The sequence below is a fragment of the Artemia sp. Qi Xiang Cuo genome, chromosome 13 (genome assembly GCF_049724085.1).
Source record: "Artemia sp. Qi Xiang Cuo chromosome 13, ASM4972408v1, whole genome shotgun sequence".
Classification (NCBI taxonomy): domain Eukaryota; kingdom Metazoa; phylum Arthropoda; class Branchiopoda; order Anostraca; family Artemiidae; genus Artemia; species Artemia sp. Qi Xiang Cuo.
The window spans coordinates 61,098,984-61,120,344 of NC_142806.1; the positions used below are offsets into that span (position 1 = coordinate 61,098,984).

The window sequence follows — 21,361 nt, forward strand, 5'->3', positions numbered from 1 at the left end:
TAGTTGTGCTTTTATTTGTTTATATTCTGTTCGCCATGGTTTTTTTTTTTAAGCAAATTGTTTAACTTCAACTTTCTGGATAAAGTTAAATTTCCTTTTTTATTTTTATATTTTTAAGAGCTTCCGTCGTTTGATTGACCTCTTATGAACGAATGAGTTTTTCTCATCTAGATAATCAAATTTTTTTAAAAAATAACAGCTAGCAGACATTCTGAGTTAAAAGTGCTATAAAAACAGGTTTTGTGATATGAAATTTCAACAAAATCTATTTTGTCTTCTTATAACGTGCTTTATGATTTTTAATGTTTTTCTACATTCTCCGGAAGTACCTAGTGGAATGTGACAACGATGAGGATTTTAAGCACTTTTTCTTGAAAAGTTTTATTCGGACATCCAAAGTCTTCCAAAATAAGAACACCTAAATTATTGCACAAATTCCTTCGTTTAACTTCAACTTTGTGGATATTAGTGAAATAAATGAAATAATATTAACATTTTGACTACTAAATAATCAGTATATGTATATTAAACTGACAATGCACATTCACTCGTATTTTTTTCAGTAAAGTGCAAATTATGCTATGGCCTTGGGAAGGCATAGGGGTTTTGAGCCCAATTTATGCTAATTTCTGCTCGTCTTGAGTTTGACTCGGCTATTTATTTTAATTTCTGTTCGTTTTGGGTTTCATTTATATATCGATGCTGATTTGTGGTAGTTTCGAGCTCGGTAGATTATTTGATTTAATTTTTACTCAGTTGTTGTTTAATGGAGTTCTTTACTTTTCTTTGAAAAACTTATTTTGAGGAAAAAGTTTTTTTTAATTAATCAGCTAGAAATGGCGATCTTTTCTCAGTTGCCAGTTTCTTTTCAAACAGATTTTTTTATTTTTTGGTTACTATGGGCCGTGGTTTAACCTTTACTAGGTCGCAGCTACCTGATGTCGTTTTCGCACATTCAGCCTGGTTAAACTAACAATTCTGATGTGGATAACTGTTTTAATTAAAACAACTTATTAATTAGCTAAAAAAAAATTAAAACTCGATGAACAACTTTTAATTAAAACAGTTTATATCTGACATGTAAATTATTGATATTGATATTAATTACGATGATTTATTGATATTATTACAATTTTTTTATGCATTTGAAATGCTTTAATTCTCAAGTTGACCTTAAAATTGGTCGTTTTCGCATACGAAGTGCCCGGGTATGGAGAAAAAAAAACCCAAAAAACAACACATTGTGCCCACATTGTTCTTTACTTAGGCAGCGCTAGCTTGCTGTGTATGAGAAGGTGGGTGTTAGAGGGGGGTTAGTTACCGTCCAATCACTTTCAACTATTAAAAAGGGCACTAGCCCTTTGAATTTCCAATCAAATGAGCCTTTTTTGAAGTTCCTATGACAACACCTTCTATAAAAACCTTATATGCCCCCAGGGCATAACTTAAAACCCTTGCCCCGAGTGTTGTGGGGGAGTGTCCTCCTCAAAAATATATTTTCTATGTGGAAATCAAATACGCTGAACAAAATGACTAGCTCAAAATATTTAGTGGGTGTGTTTGGGGAACTAATTGGCGGGGGGGGAGAGTTACCCTTCCATCAATTTTAACTGATAAAAAGCATCCTAACCGTTTGAATTTCAAATTGAATGGGCTTGTTTTTAAGTTTCTACGACAACATCTTCTATAAAAACCTTAGATGCCCACAGGGCATAACTTAAAACCCTTGTCCCGAGGGTTTTAGGGGAGTGTCCTCCTCAAAAACATATTTTCTATCTGGAAATGAACTACGCTGAACAAAATGGCCATCTAAAAATTTTGATTGGATGTGTTTGGGGGAATGATGGGCGCGGGGGGGGGGGCTAGTTGCCCACCAAACACTTTCGACTATTAAAAAGGGAACTAGCCCTTTGAATTTCCAATCGAATAAGCCTTTTTTGAAGTTTCTACGACAACACCTTCTATAAAAACCTTATATGCCCCCAGGGCCTAACTTAAAACCCTTGCCCCGAGGGTTGTGAGGGAGTATCTTCCTCAAAAAGATATTTTATATCTGGAAACCAACTAAGCTGAACAAAATGGCTATCTCAAAATTTTGATTGGAGGTGTTTGGGGGAAGGATGGGCGTGGGGGGGGGGCTAGTTGCCCTCCAAGCACTTTCGACTATTAAAAAGGGTACTAGCCCTTTGAATTTCCAATCGAATGAGCCTTTTTTGAAGTTTCTACGACAACGCCTTCTATAAAAACCTTATATGCCCCCAGGGCATAACTTAAAACCCTTGCCCCGAGGGTTGGGGGGGAATGTCCTCCTCAAAAAGATATTTTCTATCCGGAAATCAATTACGCTGAACAAAATTGGTATCTCCAAATTTTGATTGGATGTGTTGGGGGGAATGATGGGTGTGGGGGGCTAGTTGCCCTCCAATCACTTTCGACTATTAAAAAGGTCACTATCCCTTTGAATTTCCAATTTAATGATCCTGTTTTGAAGTTTCTACGACAACGCCTTCTATAAAAACCTTATATGCCCCCAGGGCATAACTTAAAACCCTTGCCCCGAGGGTTGTAGGGGATCGTCCTCGTCAAAAACATGTTTTCTATCTGGAAATCAACTACGCTGAACAAAATGGCTATCTAAAAATTTTGATTGGATGTGTTTGGGGGAGTGATGGGCGCGGGGGGGGGGGGGCTAGTTGCCCTCCAATCACTTTCGACTATTAAAACGGGCACTAGCCGTTTGAATTTCCAATCGAATGAGCCTTTTTTGAAGTTTCTACGATAACGCCTTCTATAAAAACCTTATATGCCCCCAGGGCATAACTTAAAACCCTTGCCCCGAGGGTTGTGAGGGAGTGTCTTCCTCAAAAAGATATTTTATATCTGGAAACCAACTAAGCTGAACAAAATGGCTATCTCAAAATTTTGCTTGGCTGTGTTTGGGGGCCTGCGGGGCGGGGGGGGGCACTAGGTGCCCTCTAATCACTTTTAACTATTAAAAAGAGTACTAGCCATTTGAATTTCTAATCGAAAGAATCTTTTTGGAAGTTTCTGCGACAACCCCTTCTATAAAACCCTAATATGTCCCCGGGGCATAACTTAAATCCCATGTATTGAGGGTTCTGGGGGAGTTTACTTCTCAAAAAGATATTTTGTATCAGGAAATCAAATACGCTGAACAAAATGGCTATCTCAAAATTTTGATTGGATGTGTTTGGGGGAATGATGGGCGTGGGGGGAGCTAGTTGCCCTTCAATCACTTTCGACTATTAAAAAGGGCACTAGCCCTTTGAATTTCTAATCGAATGAGTCTTTATTTAACTTTCTACGACAACGCCTTCTATAAAAACCTTATATGCCCCAGGGCATAACTTAAAACCCTTGCCCTGAGGGTAGTGGGGGAGTGTCCTCCTCAAAAAGATATTTTCTATCTGGACATCAACTACGCTGAACAAAATGGCTATCTCAAAATTTGGATTAGATGTGTTTGGGGGAATGATGGTCGTGGGAGGGGGGTTAGTTGCTCTCCAATTACTTTCGACTATTAAAAAGGGCACTAGCCACTCCAATTTGCAATCGAATGAGCCCTTTTCGAACTTTCTACGACAACTCCTTCGATACGAAGTGCCCGGGTATGGAGGAAAAAAAACAACAAAAAAAACAACACATTGTGCCCACATTGTTCTTTACTTAGGCAGCGGTAGCGCGCTGCCTATGATTCAGGAATAGTTACTATTATCTAAAATGGCTAGAAATCGCTTAAGGATTGTTCTGGGTACCCGGCTGACTGACCTTATTTCAAACAATAGGCTATGCGAAAAATGTGGTTCAATACCGCTCCCTAGGGCTAGAATGAAAGAAAGGTTGAGGGGTTGAGATGGCTAGAGTACGTTCTGTGGATGAAGGATGACAGATATCTAAAACTTTTCCTTTTCGGCTAGACTTCTAGAGCTAAACAGAATACCGGCTAGCCTCGTCTGGGGTGCGGAGATGTCATAAAGAAAGATTTAAAGGAGATGGGAACGACGTGGGAGGGTGTAAAAAGGAACACTTTAAATAGAATTGGGTGGAGGAGGAGCGTGCGTAGCTGTGTTGGCCTCAAGCGGCTTGGTGCTGCTGTGAGTTGTTAGTAGTAGTAGTAGACGTAGCTAGAACATGCTTTGTTATCCTCTCGTTTTGAGCACTCAGACTCTTTGATTATGAGCTTGATGTTTATTTCAGTTACTATATATATAAAGTTTAGCCAGATCAATCTTTTTTATCATCTCATTTTTGACGAGTTACAAGACTCCTTTCGAACATGGACTCTTACTTTTGTTTTGGATATGCAGAATCTATGGCCAGACCGTATTTTGCTATCCTCTCTTTTTGAGGAGTTAAGATACTCCATTTGATTATGAACTCCATGCTTGTTTCAGCTGTGTTTGGCCAGCTCGAACTTTGTCATCTACTCATTTTTGGTGAATTAAAACACTCCTTTCGAACACATACTTCTATGTCTGTTCAGATTGACAGAAAAGAGTCAAAATGCTCTTTTTGAATATGTACTCTGTTATTTTCAGATTTGCAGGGTGTGTAGCCAGACCATATTTTGTTAAATTTTCGTTTGCTGAAAGGCAAAGCCATTAGATTATTCCATTTTCTGAGGAGTCAAAAAGGCTCCTTCTGAATTTGCACTCCCCCTTTTGTTTCAGGTATACAGAATCTGTGGCCAGACCATACTTTGTTATCCTCTCATCTTTGAAGTATCTGAATTCTATTTGTCACACGATATGTCATTGCTCATTGACGATATTAAGACAGAGCTGCAGTTTGTTGGTCGTTACTGGCGATTATCGGGAAGGCCTACTGTTTGCATCCTTATCCGGGAGGAGCATATGAGGTAATTCCCAATCTTTTAGCTTTGGTGGATTCTTGGTATTATAACTGATGATGACAGGTATGTGCTCAAAAGAGGGAAGGGGCCCGACCAACAAAACAGTATCAAACTAAATAGTAATACAGTACGCAAAATACTATTCATAAAAGTTATTTAAATCTTTTTATTTTTTTTTATATAGAGTCTGCTAAACAGAATTTGAAAAGAATAAAATACTTGGAAAAAAATTGGTTTCGAGAGCTCCTAGGAAACAATATCAAGAATCTATCTATATTTCTTCCAAAGTGGAAATTACGCAATCTGAAAAAAAATAGACACCAGTTTAAAAGAAATGTTTTTCTCCTGATTAGCCTAGAAGGAGTTTTCTTCTAAATTTGCCTTGCAAGGATGGTACCTTGGATTTGACAAAAAGAATTACCTATGATACCCTTGGAAGAGGATTTGAAGGCTTTTATTTAGGGTGAGACACCATAGTGCAATTTTATGTTGAAATATCATTTGTTTAGGCTTTGCCGTAGCTTAGCGTCTAAGTCAAGTGCTATTGTTACTCACTGAAAGTACATACTAGATAAGGGGGAAAGATGTAAAATAAATGCTTAAGTTTTTTTTTGCGTTTTTGCTTCTATCTAGTGGTTGTAGGTAATTTCGCATATTCTGTGAATCCAAGTGCAATCTTTATCCTATTTCATTTATCCTGTGTCCTTTATCCTTTGTCCTATTTCCTATTTATATCCTGTGTCCTATTTAACCTATGTCTAAAGTCCTTTATCCTATTTCATTTTCATTAAGTTTTTTAATTCATTCTAGTTCAGTTTCATAAAGGCACAGTGCTTTGGCCTATGTATTTTATTAAATATAATCAAGTTAACATTTTTATCAAGTAAACAGATTAAAAACCAACAAAAAATAAACAAAAAAATTGACAGAACTTGAAACATAGACATAGACGCCGCTCAATAACAGTGACATCAAGACCCTGCGAGATTGCGCGATAACTGCTTACATAAGCTAGTTAGGGGAAGCTTGTACAATGTAAAACATTATAGTTCGAACAATTTTTCTTTTCTTCATTTCATTTTCCAGTGATGTCAATTTAAGAATTTCAGGGGGTGGGAGGCCAAATGTAATTTCAAAACCTGGGGGGGGGGGGAAAGCAAGTTTTCTATTTTTTCCAATTTTCCCGATGAAAATAGCAAAAAAGGCATCTTTAATAGAAATGCCCCAAAAATGTAGTTTGTAAAATCTAGGAGGGAATCTAGATAGGCGGGCCATATCCCGACAGAGGAAGGAAATTGGCTCTTTTCTTTAAACTTTTGTTTTGACAGCATAATAAAATTTGATTTCGGTGTGAAGGCCTCACGAAGTGTTGAAGCAAGTGTGACCGAGAAAGAGTTGTCAAGCAACATTTCCGACTATGTCTTTCGGGCATAAACTTGCATTCCCCTTTCATGCTTGTGTAAACAGCTTGTGTAATCGTAAACAGCAACGATAAAAAAGATGTAACAATGACTGTTGTCTACGGATCTCTGCATTCACAGGATTTCTATTTTGACTACCTATGTGGCGATTCTGAATGATTTTCAAAATAAGTTCTAGGATGACACTGGCCATACATGACTTACGAGAAAAACAAAAAACAGCCAGGATACTTTCCAGTCAGTGAATAACGACCAGCGAGGGGGTATCTCGGCAAAGACCTCCGGTAAGATGCCATCAACGCTCAGAAATATGTATATAGATACTACTACTAACAACTTACTGCAGCATCAAGCCACCTGAGGCCAACAAAACTATGCACGTCCCTCCCTTAACTCAATTTATTCAAAGCCTCCCTCTATACTCCCTCCCAAGAAGTTCCCACTCCCCTTATATCTTTTTTACGACGCCCTTCCACCCGATTCGGGGACGACCTGCTTTTCGTTTGACCCTAGAGGACTGGTCGACAAGGACGATCTTTGACTTTCTGTCGTACTTCGTCTGCAGAACGTGTCCTAGGCATCTTTCTCTCATTATAGCCCTGGAAAGCGGGATTGACCAACCTTAACGAAAGATAAAAAGCGATTGTAGCAGTGATGACGGCTTAGCGAAGATCGCTGTTGTTTTGCATAAGAATCCAATGTTTTTTCTATTGGATTTGGTTTTTATGTGAGTTTCTTTCCGCTTTTCCTTTTTTTTGCATAGAGATTTTGTGTTTTCTTCGTTTCTTCATGCGCTTTGTTTAAGCTAGTTTTTTCCGTTGACAAAGGCTATTATTATTCTTTGATAAATACGTTTTCATTTGTTTGTTTTCATTGTCTTATTAATTCTTGTTTTATCTATCTTTATGTTTTTCCTTTTCAATTATAAATGAAAAAAAAGTGTGGTCTAAGTAATTTTTTAAGTAAAGAGTGAAGCTATAAACAGAGTGGAGCAGAGGATGAGTTGTGTTGATCTTAGGTGGCTTCTCCTGTTATGAGTTGTTAGTAGTAGCTGTGTTCCGATTAGTCACTTTTTTTTAGGAATATTCTTGAAAGATCTGAGTATTTCGTTTTCAGTTAGATTATCCAATCTGAAAATACATCATCACATTTTTTTATTCTCAATATCCACTAAGAATCTGCTCAATATCTTCTCAGGTAATCTTTTCAACCTCCTGTCAAAACTTAGCATACCTTACAGACATCTCCTGTCAAAACTTACAGACACAGAATCTCCTGTCAAAACTAAGTGCACTTACAGACATTTACGGTTTGAAATTACTAAGGCTGAAAAATGATGTTTTGGAATTTCGCTTCTTTATGTTGGAGAGATTAATTTATTTCTAACATTTATCCAGTTATGTGTTTTTTGAATGTTCCAAGAAAAATTACTATTTGTTTGCTAAAAAACAAAACCTCACACCATTTGTTTTGCTTGACATCGATTTCGAGAAGTTAAGAATTCTGTTTTGAAAAAAAAAAAAAAATGTTTGGTTTTGGAAAAGAGAAGAATACCACTTTTTAGAATTTTTTCCCCTATTTTGGAGAGACTACTTGGTTCCAAGAAAAATTACCAGCAACAGGTTGTTTTTATTAGGGTTTTTAGAAAAAATTCATTTGGAAAAAGGAAATTTAACACTTAATATAATTTCTGTAAATTGTCATCGTTTTAGAGATGAAAATTATTTGTTTTGAATGTTTTTCTTCTCTCGCTCTATGCTGGAGAAAGTAATTTGTTTATAATCTGATTCAAGTTATCTTGCCAGTAATATCTTTTTAATGTCAGGTTTTTAAAAACAAATCTCTGGAAAAAAAGAAAACAAAAATCTCCAACCATTTCTTTAACTTAACATGGTTTCAGGGACGATAAGAATTCTATATGGTTTGGAGCAGATAAGAATTCTATGTTTGAAATTTCCTTTTCTTTCTCTTTATGTTGGTAAAGTTTATATCACTCACTTCTGTGCTTTCAGAGACCCGCAATTCAAAGAAATGATTGATTTATTTGCCCTTTTGAGAAATGGAAGTCTGGAAGGGCTGAAAGTACGCACTGGTCGTCTGCAAAATCTAATCTCTTCATCCTGTATAGGTAGGCCATAATTTAAATTTGAATTTGTCAAAACCACTTGAGGGAGGGGTCTCACTCCAGGGGATAAATCCTCTGACTAACCACCTAATCATGATTTCGTGAAACATCACCAATGTCCAAATTTGACAACGGACAAATATTCGAGAAAGAAAAAGGAGAGAAAAGAGTGAAAAGTGTTGGTATATTTTATCATTTTGTCCAAAGAGACTGGCATCCAAGGGTTCCCATAAGGGGGGCAGGAGGGGGCGCCAGCCCCCTCCTGGCAGAATGATGCTGCCTTATTTTATATTTTTTAAAAGTGCCAATTAGAATTACTAGAATAGTGTCAATTAATTTTTTTAAAGTGCCAATTAGACCAGATAAGCCCCCCCCCCCCTGGAAGTCAGCCTATGGGCGCTCATGCTGTCTTCTAATGTGAAGAAAAGAAAATTGTAAAATTGAGTGCGCTTAAGAATTTACTGAGAAGTTCGGTTTTATTGGTGTTTATTTCTACCCAAGAGGACCCGAACTTCTTGTATTGCCTATACAATAACTCTTCTCCGTATTTTGACAGGCTATAGGCTCTAGGGCATAAAACAGACGGGGGAGGGTCTAACTCCGGAGGATAAATCCTCTATATGACGACACAATTCTTTCGTGTCTTACCATCACCGATGCCGAGGCCGCACAAAGCAAAGAGATATTCTGCTACCTTTTCTGTTTTAATCTAAAAAGGCTGGCATCTGGTACAGCAGAAAAAGAAAATACACAATTGAGAGACCTTAACAATATACAGAGGAAGCTAACTTTTATTCAGTCTTGTAAGTGAGAGGAGGGCGGGTGTAACAGTGAAATTGTGTGGAGAGTTCACTCTAAAGGATAACTCACAAAAATAAGTATTATTGGAGGACATATGGATTATATTTTATGATCTCCAGATGAACGATAAAGTTATGGGCATTTTGTCTTATCTGCAGTACCAATAGGTTTTTGCTTTGTGACAGAAGCTAAATATATAAATATCTTGCTGAGTCACTCCTGGGGATAAATTGAAAGTATAAGCATTATCGGAGAATATGCTTTAAGCGAAACTAATAAATATGTGTATTTTCGTCTTTGTGATTTCCTTGTGATAGAAGCTAATTAAAGGTATCTAAAGACGATGCTTGTGCAGTCACTCCTGAGGATAAATCATAAACATAAGTATTATTGGAGGAGATACTTTAAGATAAGGTTAAAACCATATTTGTTTTTGTCTAATATCAGGTTTTGATTTATGATAGAAGCTAAATAAAGGTATCTTAAGACGATGCTTGTGCAGTCACTCCAGAGGAAAAATCATAAACATAAGTATTATTGGAGGAGATACTTTAAGATAAGGTTAAAACCATATTTTTTTTTGTCTAATATCAGGTTTTGATTTATGATAGAAGCTAAATAAAGGTATCTTAAGACGATGCTTGTGCAGTCACTCCAGAGGAAAAATCGCAAACATAAGTATTGTTGGTTGACATATTTTAGAATAAAATTAAAACTATGTGTATTATTTTCTCATGTGCAGTAATAGCAGGTTTTTGCTTTGTAATAGAAGATAAATAAAGGTATCTAAAGACGATGCTTGTGCAGTCACCCCTGAGGATAAATCATAAACATTAGTATTATTGGAGGAGATATTTTAGGATAAGGTTAAAACCATATTTATTTTTGACTAATATCAGGTTTTGTTTTATGATAGAAGCTAAATAAAGGTATCTTAAGACGATGCTTGTGCAGTCACTCCAGAGGAAAAATCGCAAACATAAGTATTGTTGGTTGACATATTTTAGAATAAAATTAAAACTATGTGTATTATTTTCTCATGTGCAGTAATAGCAGGTTTTTGCTTTGTAATAGAAGATAAATAAAGGTATCTAAAGACGATGCTTGTGCAGTCACCCCTGAGGATAAATCATAAACATTAGTATTATTGGAGGAGATATTTTAGGATAAGGTTAAAACCATATTTATTTTTGACTAATATCAGGTTTTGATTTATGATAGAAGCTAAATAAAGGTATCTTAAGACGATGCTTGTGCAGTCACTCCAGAGGAAAAATCGCAAACATAAGTATTGTTGGTTGACATATTTTAGAATAAAATTAAAACTATGTGTATTATTTTCTCATGTGCAGTAATAGCAGGTTTTTGCTTTGTAATAGAAGCTAAATAAAGGTATCTAAAGACGATGCTTGTGCAGTTGTCCCTGAGGATAAATCATAAACATAAGTATTATTGGAGGAGATACTTAGGATAAAGTTAAAACCAAATTTATTTTTGACTAATATCAGGTTTTGTTTTATGATAGAAGCTAAATAAAGGTATCTTAAGACGATGTTTGTGCAGTCACTCCAGAGGAAAAATCGCAAACATAAGTATTGTTGGTTAACATATTTTTGAATAAAATTAAAACTATGTGTATTATTTTCTCATGTGCAGTAATAGCAGGTTTTTGCTTTGTAATAGAAGCTAAATAAAGGTATCTAAAGACGATGATTGTGCAGCCACTCCTGAGGATAAATCATAAACATAAGTATTATTGGAGGACATACTTTAGGAAAAAAGTTAAAACCAAATTTATTTTTGTCTAATATCAGGTTTTGTTTTACGATAGAAGCTAAATAAAAGTATCTAAAGACGATGCTTGTGCAGTCACTCCAGAGGAAAAATCCCAAACATAAATACTGTTGGTTGACATATTTTAGAATAAAATTAAAACTATGTGTATTATTTTCTTATGTGCAGTAATAGTAGGTTTTTGCTTTTTAATAGGAGCTAAATATAGGTATCTAAAGACGATGCTTGTGCAGTTGTCCCTGAGGATAAATCATAAACATAAGTATTATTGGAGGAGATACTTAGGATAAAGTTAAAACCAAATTTATTTTTGACTAATATCAGGTTTTGTTTTATGATAGAAGCTAAATAAAGGTATCTTAAGACGATGCTTGTGCAGTCACTCCAGAGGAAAAATCGCAAACATAAGTATTGTTGGTTGACATATTTTAGAATAAAATTAAAACTATGTGTATTATTTTCTCATGTGCAGTAATAGCAGGTTTTTGCTTTGTAATAGAAGCTAAATAAAGGTATCTAAAGACGATGCTTGTGCAGTTGTCCCTGAGGATAAATCATAAACATAAGTATTATTGGAGGAGATACTTAGGATAAAGTTAAAACCAAATTTATTTTTGACTAATACCAGGTTTTGTTTTATGATAGAAGCTAAATAAAGGTATCTTAAGACGATGTTTGTGCAGTCACTCCAGAGGAAAAATCGCAAACATAAGTATTGTTGGTTAACATATTTTTGAATAAAATTAAAACTATGTGTATTATTTTCTCATGTGCAGTAATAGCAGGTTTTTGCTTTGTAATAGAAGCTAAATAAAGGTATCTAAAGACGATGATTGTGCAGCCACTCCTGAGGATAAATCATAAACATAAGTATTATTGGAGGACATACTTTAGGAAAAAAGCTAAAACCAAATTTATTTTTGTCTAATATCAGGTTTTGTTTTACGATAGAAGCTAAATAAAAGTATCTAAAGACGATGCTTGTGCAGTCACTCCAGAGGAAAAATCCAAAACATAAATAATGTTGGTTGACATATTTTAGAATAAATTTAAAACTCTGTGTATTATTTTCTTATGTGCAGTAATAGTAGGTTTTTGCTTTTTAATAGAAGCTAAATAAAGGTATCTAAAGACGATGCTTGTGCAGTCGCCCCTGAGGATAAATCATGAACATAAGTATTATTGGAGAAGATACTTTAGGATAAGGTTAAAACCATATTTATTTTTGACTAATATCAGGTTTTGATTTATGATAGAAGCTAAATAAAGGTATCTTAAGACGATGCTTGTGCAGTCACTCCAGAGGAAAAATCGCAAACATAAGTATTGTTGGTTGACATATTTTAGAATAAAATTAAAACTATGTGTATTATTTTCTCATGTGCAGTAATAGCAGGTTTTTGCTTTGTAATAGAAGCTAAATAAAGGTATCTAAAGACGATGCTTGTGCAGCCACTCCTGAGGATAAATCATAAACATAAGTATTATTGGAGGACATACTTTAGGAAAAAAGTTAAAACCAAATTTATTTTTGTCTAATATCAGGTTTTGTTTTACGATAGAAGCTAAATAAAAGTATCTAAAGACGATGCTTGTGCAGTCACTCCAGAGGAAAAATCCCAAACATAAATACTGTTGGTTGACATATTTTAGAATAAAATTAAAACTATGTGTATTATTTTCTTATGTGCAGTAATAGTAGGTTTTTGCTTTTTAATAGGAGCTAAATAGAGGTATCTCAAGACGATGCTTGTGTAGTCACTCCTGAGGATAAATCATAAACATAAGTATTATTGGAGGACATACGTTAAGAAAAAAGTTAAAACCATATTTATTTTTGTCTATTATCAGGTTTTGTTTTACGATAGAAGCTAAATAAAAGTATCTAAAGACGATGCTTGTGCAGTCACTCCAGAGGAAAAATCGTAAACATAAGTATTGTTAGTTGACCTACTTTAGAATAAAGTTAAAACTATGTATATTGTTTTCTTATGTGCAGTTATATCAGGTTTTTCATTATGATAGAAGCTAAATAAAGGTCTCTGAAGACACTGCTTGTGCAGTCACTCCAGAGGAAAAATCGTAAATATAAGTATTGTTGGTGGACAAGCTTTATAATAAAGTTAAAATTATGTGTTTATTCGTATGTGCAGTAATAGCAGGTTTTTGCTTCGTGATAGAAGCTAAATAGAGGTATCTAAAGACATTGCTTGTGCAGCCACTCCTGAGGATAAATTATAAACATAATTATTGTAGGAGGACATACTTTTTCTTTGTGATAGAAGCTAAATAAAGGCATCTAAGACGCTGCTTGTGCAGTCGTTCCTCAGGAAAAATCGTAAAAGCTAGGGGTGTAGGGTTGAATCTGGCTCAGCTTACAGATTCACACCGCTGATTCCCCAAACGAAATAATCACAGCACCATGACATAGCACCATGACTTAGCACAGCACCATGACATGACACCTGCCCAGGGGCATAAGATTTGTAAGTCTAGTGTGCCAACCACTCGGCTAGGACGGGGTGGATTAGCAAAATTGAAATTTGTTTTACCTTCACTTTCGAAGATGAATTCTTGAAAATCTTAGAGTGCTTAATATTTGCTTAATAATATTGCCTTTACCATGCCTAAAAGTTGTACCCGACATTTTAAAACTACTGAGAAAATTGCCGAAACTGTTTTCCAAGCTGTTCTCAAAGGGAAAGAAAAACGAGCAAAAATGGGTTTTTTTTATAGGCCAAATGAAAGTACTGAAAAAAACACAACAAAGCGAATATTTCAGGAGGACAAACGCCTCTCTTCTTCAGCGCGAAACGAAATAATGTATCCAAAAACAAACGCGGAAAGTCAATGTGAACAGAACCAAAATACCAAAGAAAAAACCAAAAACTTAAAAGATGAATAAAATTCAATAAAAGCCAAAAATTAAAAGAATTAAAACCAAATACCTAACAACCCTAAAAGCGAGTTATTCGCCAATATCCGCGATTTGCACAAAATCCAAAAAATTATGAACTGCCATCGACGGATACTAGCGAACAATTCATAATTTTTCATAATTTTTTGGATTTTGTGCAAATTTTTGGATTGGATTTTGACAATTTTGGGATCTTTACCTGTGCAAAATTTTGTTGAAGGAAATACTGGGTTCACCTCTTTATAGTAAAATTTGGAGCGTGTTTAGTTAATTGATCTTATATTGCTAGTGCTGGATTAAAACTTGAACTAGCTATGCGGGTGCTTAGTAAATGCAACTAACACACTTCTGGAAACAGCATTATCACATGCAAAAAGAAATGGTCAATGACCTTGTACATATCCTCAGTAGAGGCTGTAGCCTTCAAAAGGGTCTAGTCAAAACTTCAAAACCGACCACGCTCAAGCTCAATGGCAGCGTTGCCATCCGCCGTGTTGCTGACCGTTGCAAACCACATTATCTAGGTGTTTATTGTTATTTGTTTATTGTTGTTTATTCTATGGCTGTATTTAGTTAATAACGACATTTATTGTTTGGCTTGTAGAAAAATAGTTAATATCTGATATTAATGAAATAATTTAGAGCATTTGGATTTTGTCAGCGACGAAGATTTTGAAAGATTGAATGTCCAACCGTTCACTCAGCTTAAACATGAATACATTGGCTATCAAAGTTTGACAGACGTCCCGACTGCTTTGAAATACACTGAAGAGGATACAGACTTTTCATCATTTGTCAATAAGTGAGTGCTTTTTAGTTAGTATGATAAAGTTTTTGTCGGTTTAAAAAGTTCACAAAATTACAAGTAACTAATTTATATATATATATTTTTTTTAATTAATTTTTTTTTAATTTTTAATTTTTGTAATTAATTTTTTTAATTATAATTTAATTATAATTTTTTAATTATTAATTAATTTTTTTAATTATGTTCGTTATTTTCTTTTGGTTTGTTGTTTTCTTTTCTAATGAGGAATAAGGTTGGTTAGTAATATGCTTCGGGCGCTAACAATAGACAATTTGAAATGTAGGTCGGTTAGACCTCTGGTTTCATCTAAAGGGACGCAATATAATTATACAAAGTTAATTTTAAAAATTAAATAACTTGTTAAGAATAATCACATATCTGTGTTTTTTCTTTTATTAGAGATCTATATATCATAGTATACTCGTTTATATTTCAACTTTAATATTAATTTCGTTTCTTTATCCAATTTTTATAGAAAATATATTTCCAAAACCAAAGTTTTTGACAGCTTCTTAAGATATATCTTTTTTGACTAGCAATATTCATCAGGCCTTCTATCTGAGACGTAGCCTTTTCGTGAACTTGCTGGATTTTCTTGCTGACATTACTGATATGGAAAAATGCCAAAAACACAAAAATTACAAATGTATTTTACGCAAAGTTTGACGAAATAGGTAAAGTAATGTTTTCGTTTTTGAACATCGGAAAACCTATGCTGTAAATTAAATTTCTGAAAACTACGTTTTTCAAGTTCACAATTTTGGTCCTTAGGGACGTAATGAAGGCCGTATTTGAGGAGAGGGGGTTAGGGATTTGACCCCTTCCCCCCTAAAAGTTTTGTCTGACTCGTGAAAACGCAACAAAAATGGATATAAACAAATTTTGATCCATTTTTAAAGTTTTTTTGCGTAACCCCCCCCTCCCCCTGTCCCTAGAAAAAAATAAACCCCCCAAACAAAAATTCTGGATATAGCCTTAGACGTAATGCAATAGATATACAAAGCTAAATTGAAAAACACCAATAGTTAGTTAAATCTCGGGTTGTTTTTCTTTTATTGGGGATCAATCCCCTTTATATTGTATCTTTTATGTGAATTTTATTTCTTTGTTCATTAATTTTTTTATTAGGAAGTCTAGACTGACTGCACTAACTGAAGTGTGGCCTTATGGTCAAGCTTGTTATTCCTTATTTCGGTTATTACGAGTATATAGTATACTTGGATAAGAATATCGGTGTGACATCCTCTGTATTATATTTTAATGACATCGAATTTAATAAATTTTAATTTTTAAAAATTAGATTTAGAATTAAATTCAATTTAAATAATTAAATGACTTAGAATAATTTAACAATAATTAATAAATTAATTTAATAATTTAATTGCAATTTAAAATTTTGTCTAATTTTTTTAATTTAATCAAACTTTAAATCTTAAATAAATGTTTGTCAAACTAAGAACGTCTATAGCCATTTCAGTTCTGACTTTTGATCACTTTTGATCATTCGATTTAAAATTAAATTTAATTTAAATAATTTAGAATATTTTAACAATAATTAATAGAGTAATTTAATAATTTAATTAAAATTTAAAATTAAGTTAAATTTTTTTAATTTTATCAAATTTTAAATCTTAAATAAATGTTCGTCAAATTAAGAACGTCCGTAGCTATTTGAGTTCTGACTTTTGGTCACTAGATGCACTGAGTAATCGAAATTCCGAGAAATAGCCTGATCATACATGTAGCAATCCTATTACTTTAAAGAAAATCAAAATTGTTCTTTTTTTCTAGAAGTAAAGTTAACATCACAAAGCAATGCTGCTTTGTGAGCAATGCTCACATTTCTATACTGCTGCGTTAAAAGTTCGCTCTGACTCGTTTTTTCGACATATTTACGCAAGCCAGTCACAATATTCCTTATTTCTGGGGACAAAATGGCCCTACCTTATTAAAACCAGGTTAACCAAAGTTAACCAAAGATTAGTAATAAATCCAGATTGACTAGAAAACGCAATCCCTGGGGTGATAAATGAATTCGCCTTTTGAAAACCCAACTGCTTCTTTGTAAGAAATACCTTGCTGTTCAAGCCAAGAGACAGAAAATTTCCTGAATAGGGGTTTCGGAGAAGGCAATGGTGTAGTTTTTGTTTTGATCTAACTCTTTTTTTTAGGAGTTATGGGTTTTTATATTTCTTAACATTGGATGTGATCGTCTCTTACTAGGTTGCTAGCTACCGCTGCAACCCGGATTAAGCCAGTAAAAAGAACGAAAAGTTTTCGAGTCGCAACAGGTTTTAAGGAGGCTCTAAACGGTCAATCATTTTGATCAAAAGTCTCCGTCAATCGATAGAGTCAAGCATGATTACCGTCTAGGAACCTGTTTGACGCTTGAAGTCAAGCGTTGACGGTGATTGATTGGAAGTTTGAATGACTTAATCATTTTGATCAAAAGTAGTATGGTAGATGTAGATAAGCTTTGGTCGAGATTGAACGGTAGATTGAAGGTTGATTGAAGCACACGTCAATCGATTGACGGAAACTTTTGATCAAAATGATTGACCAACTAGGGCCTCCACTCTATTTCTCTATAATTTTACTCTAAAGCAGAACTAGGACTCCCATGAGCGTCCCCATTGGTATTCAGACACTTTGGGAGGGAGGGGGTGCCCCAACTCATAAGCTGGTGGTATCTCTTTAATGAGCCTTGTTTGATTGCCAGTGGATAGGCTTTTAGTTTTTTTGCTGCTTCCTAGATTTTTTTTTTGTAAGGCTTTAGATGTAAATGATTGAAACCAAATTAGCATTTTGTTGCTGATACATTTTTCTTTTGTTAGGCTTTAGATGCGAATTTGTGATAACGAATTAGGATTTTTTTTTAACTTAGATATCCCAGAAAACATAGTAGTAATAACCTCCAAATCTATTCCAGGTTATTATATTTTTTTTTCAGGAGTACGTATGATATCCTAGAAGCTCTAAAACTGGCTAGTACATTCAAAGGTCAGGCAGACCTTTTGGCCATTTTGATAAGAAGAGAAGGGATGCATTACCAGGTAAGACTGTCAATCGTCTTCTTCTTTCTAAATTTGCACAATTATTTGGCAATGAAGAAACGGATGCCACAAGTCAATGTGAACTAATATTTCACTGAAGGAGTCAAAACATCAGTGGCTTAAAAAATGAATTATAAGCTAATATTTAACGAAAGAGTAAAAAAAAAATAACTAAGTTAAGTTTGGTGCTTAAAAAACTTCTAATGATTCATTTAAAAATTAATTAACCTTACTTGCCTTACCTACTAACCTTTCTTCTTTATAGAAGAAAGGTTAGTTCTTCTTTATAGAAGAACTAACCCTTCTTTCCTGTTCTTTCTTCTTTCTTCTTTCTTTCTTCTTTATATATTTACCTACTAACCTTTCTTTTTTCTCCTTTCTTCTTTAACCCATTTTATTATAGGCATTCGCCTCCTGAAATCCTGTAGTTAGTGTAAACTCCTGTTATTGGCTTGAAGATGGACTGCTATTTTGTGAGCATTACCTTCTGCGTTCAGTTATTGGTCTATTTATTGGTTTGAAGATAGATTGATGATTTTCAGTGACGCTCCTGGAGATTCTTCTGAATCTGCTTCTTGAAAATACGTGAATATGCTTCTGCTATTGGTTTGAAGATGGATTGGTATTTTGTGAGCATTACCTTCTGCGTTTAGTTATGGGTCTATTTATTGATATGAAGATAGATTGATGATTTTCAATGACGTTTCTGAAGATTCTTCTGAGTTTGCTTCTTGAAAATACGTGAATATGCTTCTGCTATTGGTTTGAAGATTGATTGGTATTTTGTAAGCATTACCTTCTGCGTTCAGTTATTGGTCTATTTATTGGTTTGAAGATGGCTCTCAGTGACGTTCCTGAAGATTCTTCTGAACCTGCTTCTTGAAGATACGTGAATATACTTCTGTGGTATTTTGTGAGCATTACCTTTTGCGTTCACTTATTGGTCTGTTTATTGGTTTGAAGATGGCTTTCAGTGACGTTCCTGAAGATTCTTCTGAACCTGCTTCTTGAAAATACGTGAATATGCTTCTGCTATTGGTTTGAAAATTGATTGATAATTTTGTGAACTTGATCTTCATGAAGCACATTTCTGACCCTGCTTAAGGTAGATGTGTGAATATGTGTCCGTTTTTGGTGTTGAAAAAGGTCCGATAACCTTATGAACTTGATTTGCATCTAGTTACTCGTTTGACGACGGTTCACTATTCTTATGCAGACGATCTTCCTGAAGTCTGAATGTCTTCGTGAATATGTCTCTGCTAAAGATGCATCGGTTACGTTTGGGAGTATGATATTATGTGTCTAATTATGGCGTTGAAGGGAAATCGACAATTATTATGAAAATAATTTTCCTTGAGCATATATCTGATGCTGCTCCCTTAAACCACTGGAGCATGTTTCTTCTATTGGTTTGAAGATGGATCGATAATTTTCCTGATTATGGTCTTCTTGAAGAATACGCCTGGATATGCTCCCTTAATGCATATCTTTCGAAGATACGTCAATAACTTTTGGAGGCATGATTTTCTCATTTGAGTTGTTGTTCTGCTACTGATTTGGAAATGGACCAGTATTCTTTACAAAATGATCTTCATAAATCTTGAATCTGCACATTCTACCTGAAAATGCATGAGGATGTGCCTGTTATTGGCTTGAAAATGGATCGACAATTTTCATGAGCCTGACCTCCGTGAAGCAAGTAGTTGAACATGTGTCTGCTATTAGTTTGGTGATTGATTGAATATCTTTGGCATACAATCTTCTGTGCTTCGTTATTGGTCTGTTATTGGTTTGAAGAATGTCCGATAGCTTTTGCGAACATAATCCTCTTGAAGTATGCGTCTGAGCATGCCGCCTGATAATGTGTCTGTTATTGTTTTGCTAATTAAAAAGGTAAGCAAAGAAGCAAACCAACGGGCAAACTAATATTTTATAGACGAAATTTTTGGACTCCTCCAAGCAGAAATTTGAAGTATTTGATTTGATTTGAATAATTTAATCCTTGTACCTTTTGACTGGAACATTTTTCAAAAGGCTTTATAGTCAGAATAATGCATTTCCAAAGGCTCCTGGTACCCCCTTGATGGGATTCTTACGAAAAAGAATATGTCAGTAACATATCTTCATGATAAGTATGTGAAGGGGCATCCTTTTACTTTTGTCTTGGTACAAAACTATTTCTTTTTTTAACACACCGTAGTGAACACGTGTATATTCAGTGAATGCTCAAGCTCGTCATGTGGGAAAATGAATTGAGAATTGAAGACTGGAGGAAATTTTATATGCTTATCATGTAACCACTCAAATGTGTCAAAGCTTTTTTTTTCTTTTCCTATAACATGCTTTTAAAGGCTTCTAGCGTAATGAATATAGACTAGGAACGAAATCTATTACACAACTCACGCGAAACACATTTTTGAATTGTATTTTTAGCGGGCTTTTTAAAGAATTTGGTTCAAATGGCTAGAAGAAACGAGCTGCAATATTGTAAATATAATGGCAATATGTAAACTGGGATAAATTGCTCCATTGGGAGGGGGGCGTTGGGGTAAGTCGAGGGAAAGGGCCCTTAGGACTGAGGTAAGTACTCTTAGGGGTAAGTACCTATGTTTGTTTTAAAGCAGTCCTCCTTAAGTATTACCCTGTTTTTCTTATGAAGATTTTTGTGCCAATGCCGAGTGCCAGTTCCCCATGTTTAAAATGAATCTCATGGATCCGCTAAATTTACAGGATATTTGCCGTATTTTTTAAACAAATTACAAACCGCCCTGGGGGTAGGGAAGGGGGGGCAGGGGAGGGCCGCTGTCGCCCCCCCCCTAGAACTTCAAATTTACGATAGATATTAGCGAGAAATTTTCGTATGTTGGAATTTTTTGTTGGATGTTACCTGGTAGATGGTTAAAAAAACTGGAAATAAACAGAAATTTCCAAATATCGCTTGCGATATCAACATTTACGTTTCGATCTTCAATATTGATTTTCAGTCCGATATATAGATAGGAGACTGACACACGATCGGCTGATTTTGAATTGTTTAATTCTCCATGATTTGATTCAAGCGATAAGAAGTTGCTGAGCATGCCAACGCAAAAGTAACTCATTCAATACCATCCTTAAAAAAGACAATTAGAAATACTCCGCCATTTTTCCACCTGGATGCCTCTATCCAAGTGGTCAGGAGCGCCAAACCTGGGCCACCCCGGCACTGGTTCGGTCGTTTCGGACTTACGTTTGGCCACCGGACAAAAGAAAAAGAAAAGTGACCAGGGGAACATTAAAGCTTGTTTTTCGGCTATAAAATTAAGAAAGAATATGGTCAGCATAAAAAACTACAAATTGAATTTCATTAAGATTTAAAAAAAACTAAAGAGTATTAATTTCAAATTATACATTGACTGATCAACACCAAAAGTAAGCCGCTCCGCTAATCTTGGTGTTCTACCTTTCAGTGGTGGCAATTTTATTTCAACTTCTGTCTTTAAGACACTATCCATCTCGCCAGTTAGCGCAAAGTCTCTTGCTCCAGTCTCTTTTGAAAAGTGGATCTTAAGTTCTTCAGTTGCTACTTT

The 21,361-nt window shown here is 34.9% G+C and overlaps 1 protein-coding gene across 1 annotated transcript in view; it reads left to right on the top strand.

The window, feature by feature from the left end:
* LOC148945509 (putative phosphorylase b kinase regulatory subunit beta) overlaps window positions 1-21,361 on the top strand; it is a 152,442-nt gene that overhangs the window by 75,673 nt on the left and 55,408 nt on the right. The window contains exons 15-18 of the mRNA XM_089099598.1: window positions 4,692-4,879; window positions 8,307-8,422; window positions 14,574-14,733; window positions 17,690-17,792. Of these exons, the coding sequence (XP_088955724.1) occupies window positions 4,692-4,879; window positions 8,307-8,422; window positions 14,574-14,733; window positions 17,690-17,792 (567 nt within the window). The remainder of the gene's footprint in view (window positions 1-4,691; window positions 4,880-8,306; window positions 8,423-14,573; window positions 14,734-17,689; window positions 17,793-21,361) is intronic.